This window comes from Aquila chrysaetos, chromosome 3 (assembly GCF_900496995.4).
Source record: "Aquila chrysaetos chrysaetos chromosome 3, bAquChr1.4, whole genome shotgun sequence".
Taxonomy (NCBI): domain Eukaryota; kingdom Metazoa; phylum Chordata; class Aves; order Accipitriformes; family Accipitridae; genus Aquila; species Aquila chrysaetos.
This window is the reverse complement of record NC_044006.1, coordinates 1133009-1147656: the sequence shown is the minus strand read 5'-3', so window position 1 is coordinate 1147656 and position 14648 is coordinate 1133009. Positions and strand designations below refer to the sequence as shown.

The 14648-nt window shown below is 68.9% G+C and overlaps 2 protein-coding genes across 7 annotated transcripts; one reads left to right on the top strand and one right to left on the bottom strand.

Moving 5' to 3' along the window:
* Positions 1–256: 256 nt before the first annotated feature.
* On the top strand, positions 257–9806 carry MYLK2 (myosin light chain kinase 2). Of its 6 annotated transcripts, none has more exons than XM_030008674.2 (13): positions 257–367; positions 1385–2362; positions 2549–3072; positions 3210–3538; positions 4308–4413; positions 4647–4740; positions 4925–5034; positions 5587–5728; positions 6020–6090; positions 6339–6467; positions 6869–7021; positions 7404–7536; positions 8051–9806. In XM_030008674.2, the coding sequence occupies exons 2-13, from the start codon at positions 1442–1444 to the stop codon at positions 8129–8131; spliced, it is 2793 nt and encodes a 930-aa protein (XP_029864534.1). In that variant the 5' UTR covers positions 257–367; positions 1385–1441; the 3' UTR covers positions 8132–9806. The 6 variants fall into 6 exon arrangements, with proteins under 6 accessions (XP_029864534.1, XP_029864533.1, XP_029864532.1 ...); XM_030008673.2 differs by having other exon boundaries at positions 1385–2494; positions 2657–3072; XM_030008672.2 differs by having other exon boundaries at positions 1385–2518; positions 2657–3072.
* A 3294-nt stretch (positions 9807–13100) lies between these two features.
* Positions 13101–14566, bottom strand: FOXS1 (forkhead box S1). Its single transcript, XM_030008753.1, is given in 2 exon segments — positions 13101–13522; positions 13524–14566. Coding segments are annotated over 2 exon segments (1320 nt in total). The 5' UTR covers positions 14481–14566; the 3' UTR covers positions 13101–13159.
* Between the last annotated feature and the right edge of the window lie 82 nt (positions 14567–14648).

The window sequence follows — 14648 nt, the reverse complement described above, 5'->3', positions numbered from 1 at the left end:
CTTGGCCCACGTCCAGCTCAGCCAGGCCACCCCCGTGGGATGTTTTTGGGGTGCTGCTGTGGCTGGTGCCAGCCCTCCCTGCGGTGCCATGCTGGAGCAGGAGGCGGCTGCGTCCCCCTCCCCTGCGCCGTGTCTGCGCGTCCCCGGCCCGCGGGGGACAGGGAAGAGTGGCGTGTCCTTTGAACGGGCTCCAGCAGTGACAGGTGCTGGGAAAGGCGAAGCGGGATGGCTCCTGCCGCTGTAAAGGATCCTCCTCTGCCTGCACTAATCCGGCTCCGTTACACCCGGGATAGAAGAGGCTGCTCCCTCCGGGCGCTGCCACAGTGCAGATGCTGCCCTCCTGACCGCCCTCTGCACCGGGACCCAGGTAAAGGGGCTGGCGGGGGGTGGGGGTCCCCATGGGTGCCCGCTCAGGGCACAGCAGTGGGGGGTCCTGGAGAGAGCAGAGCCCCCAGCCCTGGGAGGAATGCCTCTGTCCCCATGGGCTCCCCATGCTGAGCTGCAAGATGCAGGACCGCTTGGCTGGGAACCAACTGCCTATAGCTCCTGTCCCAGTAAGACTTGCAAGTGACTCCCCTGTTACTGGGATGGTCGCTGGTGGGTTTATTCTGGGGCTGCGCTGTCCCAGCCTCTGGATGGTTGTGCAGGCTGTGCAGGGGGGTGTTTTGGGACAGGGTGAGGGGAGGTGGCCGGGCAGGGATGGGCAGCGGAGCCTGGGGCAGAGCGGGGATTTGGGGAACGGGTGCTGGGCTGCAGGGGATGGGATAGCAGCTTGCGCTGGCAGCCTGTGCAGGTACGCTGGTACCGACAGGTCGCCTTGGCGGGGACCGCTCGGGCAGGAGCTGTGGTCACCACCGGGCAGGGGGACGGGCAGCGCTGGCGGCTGCTGGGACCGGGGGTCTGCGTGGCCCCTGAGCCGATGGGGGTCTGCCTGCGTGGCTGGACCTGCCCGTGCGGTTCGGGGTGGGCGGCGGTGGGGCCGTGCCAGGGATGCTCACCTCGCCTGATCCCTACCCCACCAGCCTGGGGCTGGAGCCGCCGTCTCCTGCCCCACCGTGGGGGGACGTGGCCTTAAATTGGCACCCCGGCTGCGCCACACAGGCCCGTTTGCACGCCGGAGGCCCCGTGGCAGCGACAGGTGCCGGCATCAGGCCATCGATCAGTCACCGCTGAGCAGATACCGGGGCACAATGGGATGGTGCAAGGGACCGGCGGCCACGTGGGATCCCTGGCTGGGTGCCACCGGCCGGGTGGCAAGGGGCACGGCTCCCGGCTGGGTGACAGCGGCTCGCCCTTCTTCTGCAGGAGCTGCCCACGTCCCACCGTGCCCCTTGGCAGGGTGTCGGGTCCGGGGAGCCCTCAGCTTCTGTTTTCTTTCCTGCAGGAGCCTCGCCAGACCGGGAGCACCGCAGGGCAGCCGCCTTCTGCCCGGAGAGTCCCCATGGAGCAGGGCGGTGGGGTGGGCAGCATGCCTGGTGCTGGGGGGGCCGGTGGCACGGCCCCTCCTGAAGCAGTGGGCAACGCAGCCCCAGCGGCCCCTCAGGCTGCCCAGCCCCAAGGGGGGACGGTGCCGGCTGCCGCCGAGGCGCAGGACGGAGGGCAGGCAGAGCCTGGGAAGGAGAAGGCTGTGGGAGACGCCGGAGGAGGGAAGGCAGAGCCGGTGGGGCAGACGGCGCCGACTGTTCAAGAGCCACAGGCTGGAGGGAAGGCAACGCCGGCAGAGGAGGCAGCTTCAGCTGCGCAGCACGATGGAGGGCAGGCAGCAGCCGTCGAGGAGAAGGTGCCGGCTGCTGCCAAGGCCCAGGATGGAGGCAAGGATGGGAAGGAAAAAGCTCTAGCTGCAGGAGAGCTCAAAGGAGGGAAGCCCTCTGTGGAAGGGAAGGCTCCAGCTGTAGCAGAGGCTCAGGACGGAGGGAAGCACAAGCCCGGGAAGGAGCAAGCCCCTGGCGGGTTAGAGGCTGGGGTTGGTGGGAAAGCAGAGCCCACGGAGAAGGCGGCTCCGGCTGCAGTGGAGGCTGAAGGAGGGAAGGCAAAACCCGCAAAGGAGACGGCCTTGGCTGCAGCAGCACAGGCTCGGGATGGAGGCAAAGAAGAGCCTGCAAAGGATAAAACCATGGCTGCTGCAAAGGAAAAGCTCTCAGTGGCTCCAAAGTGTCAGGATGGAGGGAAGAAAGCTGCAAAGGCAGAGAAAACCCCAGCTGATAAAAAGCCTGCAAAGGAGAAGACTCCAGCTACTGTAAAAGCTCAGGCAGGAGAGGATAAAGTGGCAAAGGCAGAAAAAGCCCCAGCTGCAAAAAAAGCTCAAGATGGAGGCAAAGAGGAGCCTGCAAAGGAGAAAGCCGCAGCTCCTGCAAAGGAGAAGGCCTCAGATGCTGCCAAGTCTCAGGATGGAGAGAAGGCAGCAGCAAAGGCAGAGAAAACCCCAGCTGCAAAAAAGGCTCAGGATGAAAGCAAAGAAAAGCCTGCGAAGGAGAAAGCCGCAGCTCCTGCGAAGGAGAAAGCCGCAGCTCCTGCGAAGGAGAAAGCCGCAGCTCCTGCGAAGGAGAAGGCCTCAGATGCTGCCAAGTCTCAGGATGGAGAGAAGGCAGCAGCAAAGGCAGAGAAAACCCCAGCTGCAAAAAAGGCTCAGGATGAAAGCAAAGAAAAGCCTGCGAAGGAGAAAGCCGCAGCTCCTGCGAAGGAGAAGGCCTCAGATGCTGCCAAGTCTCAGGATGGAGAGAAGGCAGCAGCAAAGGCAGAGAAAACCCCAGCTGCAAAAAAGGCTCAGGATGAAAGCAAAGAAAAGCCTGCGAAGGAGAAGGCCCCGGCTGCTGCAAAGGAGAAGTCTCTGGCTGCTGTAAAGGCTCAGGATGGAGGGAAGGAAGCCGCAAAGGTGGAATCCCCCCCAGCTGCAGCGGAGGCTGGGGATGGAGGCAAGGAGCCCACAGAGGCAGCGGCCGTGGCTGCTGCGAAGGCTCAGGGTGAAGGGGAGAAAGCGGCAAAGGTGATGGATGAGCAGCAGCAGTCGAGGGGTCCTGAGCCCCCGCGCCCGGTGCTGCTGCAGAGCCTGAGCTGCCCAGCCGCTTGCCAAAGGTACCTGCACCCTCCTGGGCTGGGGTCCCCTCCCCTCCCTGCTCCCCGAGGAGCCTGGGGTCTCTCTGGGCAGAGGTGGGCGCCGGGCTCGGGGGGCTGCTGGCTGGGCTCTTCTCACCTCCTGCTCCTGCTTCCAGGGAGGAGCAGCCCTGGGCGGGGGTGGCAGCGATGGAGATGATACCGGAGGAGACCACAGCCGCGGAGCCGAGAGAGGGTCCGACGGAGCCTGGCCCTGCCCCGTCAGCCCCAGGGGACCAGCAGCCCCCGGAGACCCCCGGCCCCGCAGGGAGCCCTGGCACCCCCCAGGAGAGGACATTGCCCGGTGCCACAGGGCAGCCCCCGGATCCCACCGGGGCCACGGAACAGCCTGGCCCTGGGGGGCAACCGTCCTCGACAGAAGCAGAGCCACCCCCCAGCCCCTACCTCACCCCCGATTTTGGGAAGGAAGACCCTTTCGAGATACTGGGTAAGGCGGTGAGGTGCTTGCCTTATCCTCAGCACCCCGGGACCCTCTGCGGGGCGGCAGCCCCGGGTCCCCCGCGGCTCTGCCTGCACTGCCCTCCCGTGCTGCCGGCTCATGCTCTTGGCTTGTCACCTGCCCGGTGGCCTTCGAGCTCCTGTTTCACTATAAACAGGGCTAAATGTGTCACGTCCCCTCCCCGGGCTGCTCCAGCCTGGCACGGTCCCCGAAGCCGGGGCTGCCCGGGAGGAAGAGGAGCCCGGGGAGTGACAGCCACCGCCTGGCCGGTGGCAGGGGACGGCGTGTCCCCGTGTCCTGCACCGCTGTCCTTGCAGGGATGGCGGGGCTGGGGCTGGTCCCAGCTCGGGGGCGGTGGGGCTCCCTGCGAGGGTGGCCCGGGACCGGGTGCGTGGGGTGCGTCCTGGGAGGGGGAGTGGGACGTGGTGGCCCGGAGAGGGTGACACGCAGCAGCGTGGCCTGGAGAGGGCGACCATGACACGCGGGATGGTGGGGAGCGGGCACGCAGCAGGGTGGGTGCCACAGCAGCAGGGTGATGCTGCGGGCAGTGGCGAGGGACCCGTCAGGGGATGCTGCGTCCCCCGGTGCAGCGGGCAGCGGGCAGCCCCTGATTCGTAACCAGTCACTTGGTACCTGGCCACATCCTGCACCCGCAAGGCTTGACTGGGCCGCGCTGCTGGGTGCCTGCCTGCACCTGGGTGCGATCCCAGCCTGGGGAGCAGCTCCCCTTCTCACCCCAGCCCTCCCCTCTGGGCAGATGATGTCCCTCCGCCGCCGGCGCCCTTCGCGCACCGTATCGTCACCCTGCGGTCCGGCAACATCAGCTCCCAGTTCAACCTCAGCTCTAAGGACATCCTGGGAGGGTAAGGAGGGGCCCCAGGAGGGTGGAAGATGCCCAGTTTTCTCCTGGCACTGCCCTGAGCTGCTGTCCAGCCTTGGGCAATGGTCCTGGGTCAGTGGGACTTCTCTGGCCACGATGGGTCGGTGCCTCGGGCAGGATGGGTGCAGAGGGGAGCAGTGGGCAGTACAGGGCAGCAATGTGGGGGTCCCCAGCAGCCTGGATGGCGTCGGTATCTCTCCCGCTCTCCCTTCCCAGGGGCAAGTTTGGCGAAGTCCACACGTGCACGGAGAAGCAGACAGGGCTCAAGCTGGCGGCCAAAGTGATCCGGAAGCAGGGTGCCAAGGACAAGGTCTGACTGATGCCCGGGTAGGGGGGCTCCTCCTGGCCACAGTGCCACCAGCAAGTGGCATGGCCAAGGTGGTGGGTGGCAGTGTCATGCCCAGTGTGTCCCTGGTGCTCTGACACAGCCTGTCCCCATGCTGGTGGCTTGGTCAGGGCTGACACCCTGCACTGCCATGGGGCTAATTCTGCAGGAGATGGTGCTGCTGGAGATCGATGTGATGAACCAGCTGAACCACCGCAACCTCATCCAGCTCTATGATGCTATCGAGACACCCCGGGAGATCATCCTCTTCATGGAGTTGTGAGTGTTGGGGCAGTGCCGCGTGGGGCCCGATGCCTGGGTGAGGGGCAGTGTTGCCTGGGGTGCTCCAGACATGGAGCAGATGTGCCGGCCCCTCACCAAGCAGAAGCAGTTGGCTCCATGGAATGTCCCTCACCTCGCCTATTCCCTTTTGGGTACCTCCTCCTCTCGCACTGGCCTCGGAGGTAGTCTTGAGCTCTGCCTGGCTGGGACAGCATCTCCGTCCATCACGGCTGCGTTGAGATGACCCAAGTCCTTCCCACACAGCTCCTTTTCCCGCTGCTCGCTTGCTCCAGGGAGGCTGGGGCCGTGCTGGGGCGGTTTTGCTCTACGAACCCTAAGGGAGCTGGGGTGACCTGCCCCCCCATGCCTGCCTTGGGGAGGTGTGTTGAATCCCAGCATGCACGCACCCCACTGTGGCTCCGCTCAGCTTCTACACCAGCATCTCCACAGTGGGGCTGGGCCAGGGTCCCCGGGGTGGGCAGGGGGCTCTGCAGGAGGACGGCTTGGGGCAGGGAGCCCCGGGTGACCCCGCGGTCCGTCCCTACGCAGCGTGGAGGGCGGCGAGCTCTTCGAGCGGATCGTCGACGATGACTACCACCTGACGGAGGTGGACTGCATGGTGTTCGTCCGGCAGATCTGTGAGGGCATCCGCTTCATGCACCACATGCGCGTCCTCCACCTCGACCTCAAGGTGCGGGGCCGGGGGTGGCGGCAGGGGCCGGCCGCTGCTTGCGGGGATGGGGGAGGCCGGGGGGGGGGCAGCGGGTGTTTGGAGGCACCGAAGTGGGGAGCGCTGTGTGCTGGCCCTGAGCCCTGCCGTGCCTGCGAGGGCAGTGTGTCCCCGACACCGGCCAGCCGGGCGAGGGATGCCTGCGAGTCAGTACTCTGGTGCGGGTCGGCCACAGGACCCGTGGGCTGCCAGACCCGCGCGCTGGGGATGTCCCCTCTCGGCGGTGGGGCAATGGTCTCCCTGTCCCCACAGCCCGAGAACATCCTCTGTGTTGCTGCCACCGGGCACATGGTGAAGATCATCGACTTTGGGCTGGCTCGAAGGTGCCGTCTTCCCCCCCTCGGCTCCATCCCTTCTCCCTGTCTCCCTCCCACCCTTTGGCCCCACGAGCCCTCGAGGTGCTGGGACACTCGGGACCCACTTTGTGCCGTGGCTCTGGCCATGGCTGCCAGCCCCGGCTCTCCCTGGCTGGCACGGGAGGGCTGGGGAGAGCAGTGCCTGCCGGGAGGGGGGCAGGGGTTTTGGGGAGCAGCCTGTCCCCCTCCTGCTGACTCACCTGCCCCGGCCACAGGTACAACCCCCAGGAGAAGCTGAAGGTGAACTTCGGCACCCCTGAATTCCTTTCCCCCGAGGTGGTCAACTACGAGCAGGTCTCCTACTCCACGGACATGTGGAGCATGGGCGTCATCACCTACATGCTGTACGTCAGGGCTGTGCGGGGGGGGCTGCCAGCACCGTGCCAGGGTGCCAGGACAGAGCTCCCCTGGGCACGGAGCCGTCCCCAAGCTGTACGTGTGCCCCAGGCACCCGGCTGCTTGGTGGGCTGGTGGAGGGTGCTGGATGGGGAGATGGGCAGGTGGGTCTGGGGGACACTGAGCTGGGCTGGGGAGGGTCTGTGCCCACATCTGCAGGCAGGGAAAGGCTCAGCCCAGCTGCAGGCAGGAGCGCGACACGATGCCAGCAGCCACACACCACCTCCCATCTCGGGGCCACTCTGCCTCGCTCCCTGGGACAGCCCTGGCCAGTTTGGCTCCGTTCTGGCGGGTTTGGGAGGTGCCGCAGCCTGAGGGCACCCGGCTCCTCACCTCACTGTGCCCCCAGGCTCAGCGGCCTCTCCCCCTTCTTGGGTGACAATGACACTGAGACACTCAACAACGTCCTGGCTGCCAACTGGTACTTCGATGAGGAGACCTTCGAGAGCGTCTCTGATGAGGCCAAGGACTTCGTCTCAAACCTCATCATCAAGGAGAAGAGGTGCGAGGCTGGCAGCAGCCGTTGGGGTCCGGGGGTGGGCATCCCCAGAGCTGCCTGCTCAGCACCTGGGTACCACGCGCTGCCCTCTGCACCGGGACCAGCAGCATCCCCTGATGTCCTGTACCAAATGAGCCTCTCGGGGCCCTGCCCTGGCCGCTGGCTGTCCCCAGCAGAGCCCCGTGTCCCTCCAGGGTCACCCGCCCCAAGCAGGGCATGCTGGCACTCGGGGTCCTGCCCAGCCCCACTGGTCCCTGGGCACATCCCTCTGGCTGGTTCCTCCCTGCAGGTTTCTGGGGTTTTGGGGCTCCTTGGTGGCTGGAGAAGGGGGTGGTTGGGGGAGAGGGGCTCGAGCAGGGGTGACCCAGGCTCCTCTCACCCCCAGCGGCCGGATGAGCGCCGGCCAGTGCCTGCAGCATCCCTGGCTCAACAACCTGGCAGAAAAGGCCAAGCGCTGCAACCGCCGGCTCAAGTCCCAGGTGCTGCTCAAGAAATACGTCATGCGGCGGCGCTGGAAGGTGCGGGGTGCCAGCATGGGGAAGAGGGTCAATGCCGACCGGGGGAGCTGGTGGAGGGGCTGCCAGACTCTGCCTGTTTTGGTGGATGGCATCTGGGACATGGAGGATGGCTCTGTCTCGCCATGCTGCTGGCAGCTGGGGCACAAGGGCTGGGAACCCCTGAGCCTGCAGGATGGGCTCCCCAGCAGCAGGGTCCTTGCATGGGTGCCCCTAAGCTGGGGGCCCCCTCAAGCATAGGTCCCGTCGTGGTGGTCTCCCCTGAGCCGATCCCAAGAGCACCTTTTAGGGGCAGGAATGGTGTCAGGACAGAACGTAGGGAATGATCCCCAGCATCAGCCCTGCGCCTCCCTCTGCCCCGCGCTCCCCTCCCACACAACCCAGCTGAACGGGTGCTGGGGCAGCTGCCCGCTCCCCAGCCCGGCTCCTCACCAGCCCCGGGAGCGGGGTCTGGCTCAGCCTCTGGAGCCGCAGCCCTCACGGTACGATGAGCATCTCTCCTATTCCCCCTTTACAGAAAAACTTCATCGGGGTGTGTGCAGCCAACCGCTTCAAGAAGATCACCAGCTCGGGGTCGCTGACAGCACTGGGCGTCTGAGCAGGGGGCTCCCGGTGGGAGCCCGAGCCTCGTGTGAGCCGAGGCCAGAGAGGAACTGCTTGAGAGAGTCCCACGTCAGTCTTGCTTCTGGACGGCAGCAGGACCTCGCTGGGCTCCTTGCTTCGCACCTCGGGGGCCAGAGGCTGGAGCCACGCAGCCCCCTCCCTGCCCGTACTGCTGCCGGATGGCTGCTCTGGACCCTGCTGCGGCACGCCGCTGCACCCCTGCTCCGTGCCCCCCGCCACCGCGGGTGCTGCTCTGCTGCGTCCCTTGGGGCTGCGCCCTGCCTTGGCACGCAGCGGCTGCGGGACTGCTCGGGGGGGCCGGGACCCCGCCGGGCTCCTCACCCGCACCAGCCGCTGCGGAGCTGCTCTGCCGAGCTTATCTCACCCTGTGCCACATTTCTGCGCCGGGGACCTGCTGCTGGGGATGCCGGCAGCACCCTCCTGGGCTCCTGGGGCTCCAGCCCTCCCCGTTCCCATTGAGCCAATGTTCCCGTGTGGATTTCCTCAGACTGCGAGGCCGCTCCCGAGTGCTGGTTTCCAATCTCATCCCTGGCCCAGCTGTGCGATGCCTGACCTGCAGCATCTCTGCTCCGCTCCTCCTTCCTTCTCATGGCCCTGGAGGAGAAATTCCGGCTGCCTGGGCCGCCCTGCGCGCTTGCCGCTACCTTGGACCCAAGACTTGCGTGCTCTGCCTGTAAATGCTGCAACCCTGCCCTGCCTTCGCTGTCGCTGGACCCTGAGCTGCCCGACCTCCCTTCCCAGCACCGTGGCTTGGTGCAGGGATGCTGGAGGGCAGGCGTGGACCCTCACCCTGGCGCTTTGGCACCGGAGCCGGGGCCCAAGCGCCTCCTCCTTGGCCGGCTGGGCGTGCGGGAGCGGAGCTGGCCCCGAGCTGCTGCTCGCACAGGAAGGGAGGAAGCGGCGAGCACGCTTCCAGCAGTGTCCCCAGCTGGGAGCCAGCGAGGGAAGAAGGAGGCTTTGTGTTCCTCCTGCCCTCCCTGCCCTTCGGCTCTGCCAGCGGGGGAAAAACACAACCTCTGCTTCACCCGTCCCCGCCAGATCAAGATGAGCGAGGCGTCCTAATGCAGAGCAGCTGGACCGTGCTCCCCCGCGAGCATCGCTCCAGCCCCGACCACCAACACACAGGAACTGCTGGTCGGCGGCTGCGGCCGCCAGCTCCCCCCGCCACACGCGGGGGCTCCCCGGGACCGGCCGGACCGTGGGAGGCGGGTGCTGCCCCCGCTCCTCCGCCTCGCCCCGACCCCCTTCCCCTCTGCCTGCGCCCCTCAGGGGTCCCCGATGCTGCCGGAGAATGGGCAGCCCCTGGGCTTTGCAGCTTCCAGCCTTGCCCGCTGCAGGAGGGGATGGGGGGCTGGTGGGGGGTCCCGGGTTCTCCCTGCTCTCCAGCTTTGTCTTTCGCTGTGGCCGAGCCCCCCCGAGCCAGGGCTGTGTGCTTGCTCTGGGGCCGTCTGTGCCCTCTGCGCCTGCTGGAAAAAACCTGGGGAGAGAGGGGGGAGGCGCTGGCCCCCCAGCCCCACCGGCTGCAGCAGGTGAAGGGGCTTCAGGTTTGTCCCCACCAGGCAGGGGCCGTGACTCGCAGCGCCCAGCCTAATGCCCGAGTCCTGCCCGGCTCTCGCCTTCTTGTAAATAAATGTACAGGTCTGCCCGCAGCCTGCGCCTGGCCTGCTCCCCCCCGGCCCCCTCCCTCGGCCGCTGTTCCCGCCTGTGTGGGCCGTGCAGCCGCACTCTGAGGGCTGCAGATAAGCGAGGAGGGGATGGGAAGCGGCGTCTCATCCCCAGGGTAGAGGGGACAGAGAGGGGCCCCTGGCTGTGCCGGGGATGGGGACCGCCTGGCGCATCCCACAGTGCCGAGGGGTTCTGGTCTCTGCACCCCGTGGCCGTGCAGCAGCAACCGGCTCTGAGCACCCCAGGGTGCTGGGGGAAAGGAGGGATGGATGGAGGGATGGATGGATGGTCACAGACTGTCCTCACGGCTTCAGCATCTGCCTGAGTGGGGTGGGATGCCCAGACGAGGGCTGGTGGGTGACCGGTGCCCCTCTGCCCGGTGGGGCTGCGGCTGGCCCCGAAGCGGTTAAGGCTGCCCGGGCTGGACGCCGGCTCCCGCCGCGGGCGTCCCTCCCAGCCGCTTCCTGCCGGCAGCCTTTGACCGGTTCCTGTCGGTGACCACCCTGCGGGCCTGGAAGCCAGCGCGGCCCCATCTGGTTTGAGTTACGCTCCGCGGCGGTGACGTCTCCTTCCTGTCTGGCCCCAGGAGCCGCGCGTTGCCCTGGCCCCGGCGGGCCACGGGGGGCTGCAGGGCCCCGCCGTGGGGTGGCCCACGGGGGTCCCGGCCGGGCCGTCGCCCCCGGGCTCTCCTGGTGCCCTGAGTTGCTCCAGAGGATCGGTTCCTGGACGCAGCCCTGCGCGCGCACAGCTGCGGCGCGGGCATCGGCGCGTCCTGGTGCCCCAAGCGCAGGATGGGGGGCCCCCACCCCACAGCCCGGTTTGGCTTCTCCAGCCCCCTCCTCTCCTGCGCTGGGACCCCACGGGGACACCCATGGCACCTCCATCGGGACCAGCACCTGTGGGAGCAGCTGTGGCCCCATCCCGCGCTCCTGGCTGAGGAGCGGAACAGGGCTCGGGAGCCCCCCGAAGCCCTGGGGAGGGGACCGATCCTGCCGGGGCCGGTGACAGGACTGGTCCTGGTCCAGCACAGGCCATGGCAGCCGGCGCCATCCCTCCTGAAGGGGATCCTCGTCAGCCCCACGGACGCACGGCGCGGTCTGGGCTGCGTGCATGAGTGTCTACAGCATCCGTCCCTGGAGCACTTGCGTGGAGCAGCGCCCTTTCCCCATCCTTACCTGCACCCCATCCCTGTGGCACCCACCCTGCCTGCACAAGCAAGGGCAGGAAGGGGAGCGGGCAGAAGACCTCCTGCACCGGCACCCGGCAGCACCGCCGGCAGCGGCGGCAGGTTTGCCCCGTGACCGGGTGCAGCCCAGTTCCCGGCCGTGGCACGGCCCATGCCGGGAGCGGGTGAGCGGGCTGGGGGCCAGGCCACCCACCGCGAGCTGGGAGCGAGCCGGGGAGGAGGCAGGGCAGGGAAAGCAGCGGGCCCACGGCCGGGAGCTGGGGCGGGCGCGGAGAAGGGGAGATCACTGGGAGAGCGGATGGCCGTGGTCTGCACGCCCGGGGAGGTGCAGGCAGCCGGGCTCTGCGGGACGGGGGTCCCCATCCCCGGGGCCGCAGCTTGGGTGGGGGGCAATGGCACGCGCCACGCCATGCCGCGCCGCTCCCAGCACGGGGACGCCAGCCCGGGACGCCGCGTGGGGCCGGGGCCGCGCGTTCCCAGGCGGCGGCGGCGGCGAGAGCCGGGGTGGGCGATGGGCCCAGCCACGCTGCGTGGGAACCAGACGGCCCCCGGGCACGGCTGCGGCGCTCGCTTCCTCCCGCGCCCCCGGGGACCGTGCGAAGGAGGGGGCTGAGGTCAGCCGCGCTCGCCGCCGGCCGCTCCGGAGACGCCAGCATGATGTAGACGCTCAAATATTGTTTTCCACTGGGGAGGGGAAAAAAAAAAAAAAACCAGGGAGAAAAGAGAGGCCCAGGGCTGAGTGGCCATCCCTGATGACGAAGGGCAGTTCCCCCGCTGCCCTGCCCCGGACCGGGACGCAGGCATGGCCCAGCAGCAGCCATCTGGGGGCTGATAATGGGGCTGACGTGGCCACGTTGCTCTCTGTCCCCGAGTGACGCCAGCTCTGCCTCTCGGTGCCAGCACGGCCCCTGCAGAGACCCCGGGACTGGCCGAGCTGGGGTCCTGCTGGTTTTGGGGGCTGGGGGGCTCTGCCACAAACCTGCTCCCCACAGCGGTGCGGAGAGCCCCCGCCAGCCTGGCATCCTCCCGCTGTGCCCACCCTGGGGCTGGCTGTGCCGTGGGGTCCGGGCATTACTGCTCCTGGGGTCCCCCCTGTCCCAGCCTGGGGTGGGCAGGTCGGGGACACGGGCACGGGCACAGCCCCCCGCTTTGCCAGCATCACTCTGGCCCCGCTCCAGCGCTGCAGACATGCTGGCCCGGGTGTCCCAGCGTGCCTGGGAAGGGGCTGGCGGCCAGGCCCCAGCCGGGGGCTGTGTGGGGACCCCCGCCTGCTCCAGTCTCCCCCAGCCCAGTCGGCCGGGGCAAGCCCCCCATGCCCAGCCCGGTGCCAGCAGCGGTGATTCAGCCGGTGCCTCCTCACCGGCAGCCGCCCGGCGTGATTCAGGTCGGAGGAATCTGCTTTCCTAGACCGTTCCCATCACAGCCGCAGCCCCTGGCACAGCCCGGCTCCCGGGGGGTGCCCTGGCCTCGGGGTGTCTGCAGAGCCCTGGCGGGACCCCGGCCAGGCACCGGCACAGCCCCGAGCAGGGACAGAGAGGGGAGGGAGCCCCGTCCCCCCCCAAAGCAGATCACCCACACACTGTGCCACCTCCCCCCCGACGTCTCTCTGGGGCCATGCGTGTGCGTGAGCGGGGCCACGCGTTGCGGCTGGTGCTGGTTGTGCCATGTGTGGCACCCGGGGCGAAGCCCGGCATTTTGAGCGGTCCCAGGCGCAGGGAGGCAGTAGCAGGTCTCCGCGGGGGCTCGCTCCTGCCGCAGCACGTCCCCCTGCCCTTCATGGACAAGATTTCCTCCTGCTACCCCAGGATGGGGCTTCGGGGGCTCCCGGCCCCGCGTTGCAACAGGATCTTGTCCCCAGCATCTCCCAGGGACACAGGACCTGGACGCGGGTGCCCTGACCCTGGCCATGTCCCGTTCCCCCGTAACCTCACCGTTCAGCCGGTGATCGCCGATGGAGGGGCCGGCGGGGATGAGGGCTGCGCCGGGTGGCCTCGGAGACGCATGTCCCCCAGCCAGCACCGGGGCTGGGGCAGAGGGTCCCCAGCTCACCCCTGCCCACCCCGAGCGGGGCGCAGAGACCACAGAGGCAGCGTTGGGGAACGTGCTTTATTCGGTGCCGGGGCCGGGGGCGTCCCGGGGTGGACCAGTCCCTCACTCGAAGAAGAACATGCCGGGCGTCCGGTAGAGGCAAGGGGGCAGCCCCAGGGGGTAGCCGTTGCCCCCCTGCAGCGGGATCGCGCCCCCCGGCCCCCACGGCTCCTTCTGCTCGCCCGCCCGCGGCCCCGCGGCCCCGAAGGGTGGCTGGCGAGGGGTGGCGGGGGCCGGGGGGGCCGCGGCCAGGAGATGCTCCAGCGCCGCGCCGCACGGCCGCTCCTTCACGCAGAAGCTCAGCGCCTGCACCCGGCACTGGTAGCTGCCGCCCAGCGCCTCGGGCCCCGACCGGCTGAAGGAGCCAAAAACGGGCAGGGGGGGCTGCGCGTAGCCCTCCCCTTCCAGGAAGCAGGACGGGGGGGGGCTTGCCCGTGCCCAGGAGGGTACCGGGGAACGCGGGGGGCACCTGCCCAAAGGGCTGGCCCGGCCCCAGCCCGGGGGCGGCCGGCTCCTCGCCTTCCAGCTGCCCCGGGGGGCTGCCTGGGGGGGCCGGGGAGTCCTGCGGGGGGTCCCTGGGCTGGGCGGGCAGCAGGGTGGGCAGCAGGGCAGGGTGCGGAGCCGGGCGCTCGCCGGGCAGCGGGTACTGACCTGGCCGGGGCAGTTGCAGCGCCGCCGGGAGCCCCCCGAAGACAGTCTCCTTGGGCGGGCGGCTCTCCGGCGGGGCGAAGAACGGCCCCTTGGGCTGCGGCGCATCCGGCAGGTACAGGCACGGCTGCCTGGCCTTGGGCAGTTGCCGCCGGGCGCAGGGCTCGGCGCACCCCGGCGCCCCGGCGCCTTCGGGCAGCGCGGTGGGGCTCGGCGAGGCGTAGCCCCCCTCCGCCTTCCCTTCCTCGGGCGGCGGGGCGGCTGGCTGCCCCTGCGCCCGGTGCCTGGGGGGCTTCCTGCGCCCCTCGTCCCCCTCGGTGCCCGGCGCGTCCCGGAGGCCCCTCTTCCTGGTGAAGCGCCGGCGGCGCCGCAAGAAGCTGCCGTTCTCAAACATGTTGTAGCAGTCGGGGTCGAGCGTCCAGTAGTTGCCCTTGCCGGGCTTCTTGTCGTCGCGGGGCACCTTGACGAAGCACTCGTTAAGGGAGAGGTTGTGGCGGATGCTGTTCTGCCAGCCCTGCTTGTTCTCGCGGTAGAAGGTGAAGCGGCCCATGATGTAGCGGTAGATGCCGCTGAGCGTGATGCGCTTCTCGGGAGCGCTCTGGATGGCCATGGTGATGAGGGCGATGTAGCTGTAGGGTGGTTTGGTGGCCTCGGGGCTGGGGAAGGAGCCGCCGGCCGGCTCGGGGGCCGGCGGGCCGCGTAGCGCCGCGTCGCCGACGGGGAGGTCCGGCTGCATCCTCCCGGCCAGCCGCGGCCCTCCCGTGCCGCCGCCGCTCCCGCTCTGCCGCACGGCCCCGGCACGGCCCCGTTAAAACCCGCCGGCGGCCCAACCTCCCGCGCCCGACCGGCGAGGGGGCGGCGGGCCCCTCCTCTGCGGGGCCGCCCAGGGCGGAGCGGGGCTCTG

Bases quoted from the DNA above. Each gene is read 5' to 3' on its own strand.
- MYLK2 (XM_030008670.1), top strand. From the start codon at position 1,442: ATGGAGCAGGGCGGTGGGGTGGGCAGCATGCCTGGTGCTGGGGGGGCC. The intron at 4,414-4,646 runs GTAAGGAGGGGC...CTCCCTTCCCAG, and splicing joins TCTAAGGACATCCTGGGAGG to GGGCAAGTTTGGCGAAGTCC. The intron at 6,468-6,868 runs GTACGTCAGGGC...CTGTGCCCCCAG, and splicing joins GGCGTCATCACCTACATGCT to GCTCAGCGGCCTCTCCCCCT.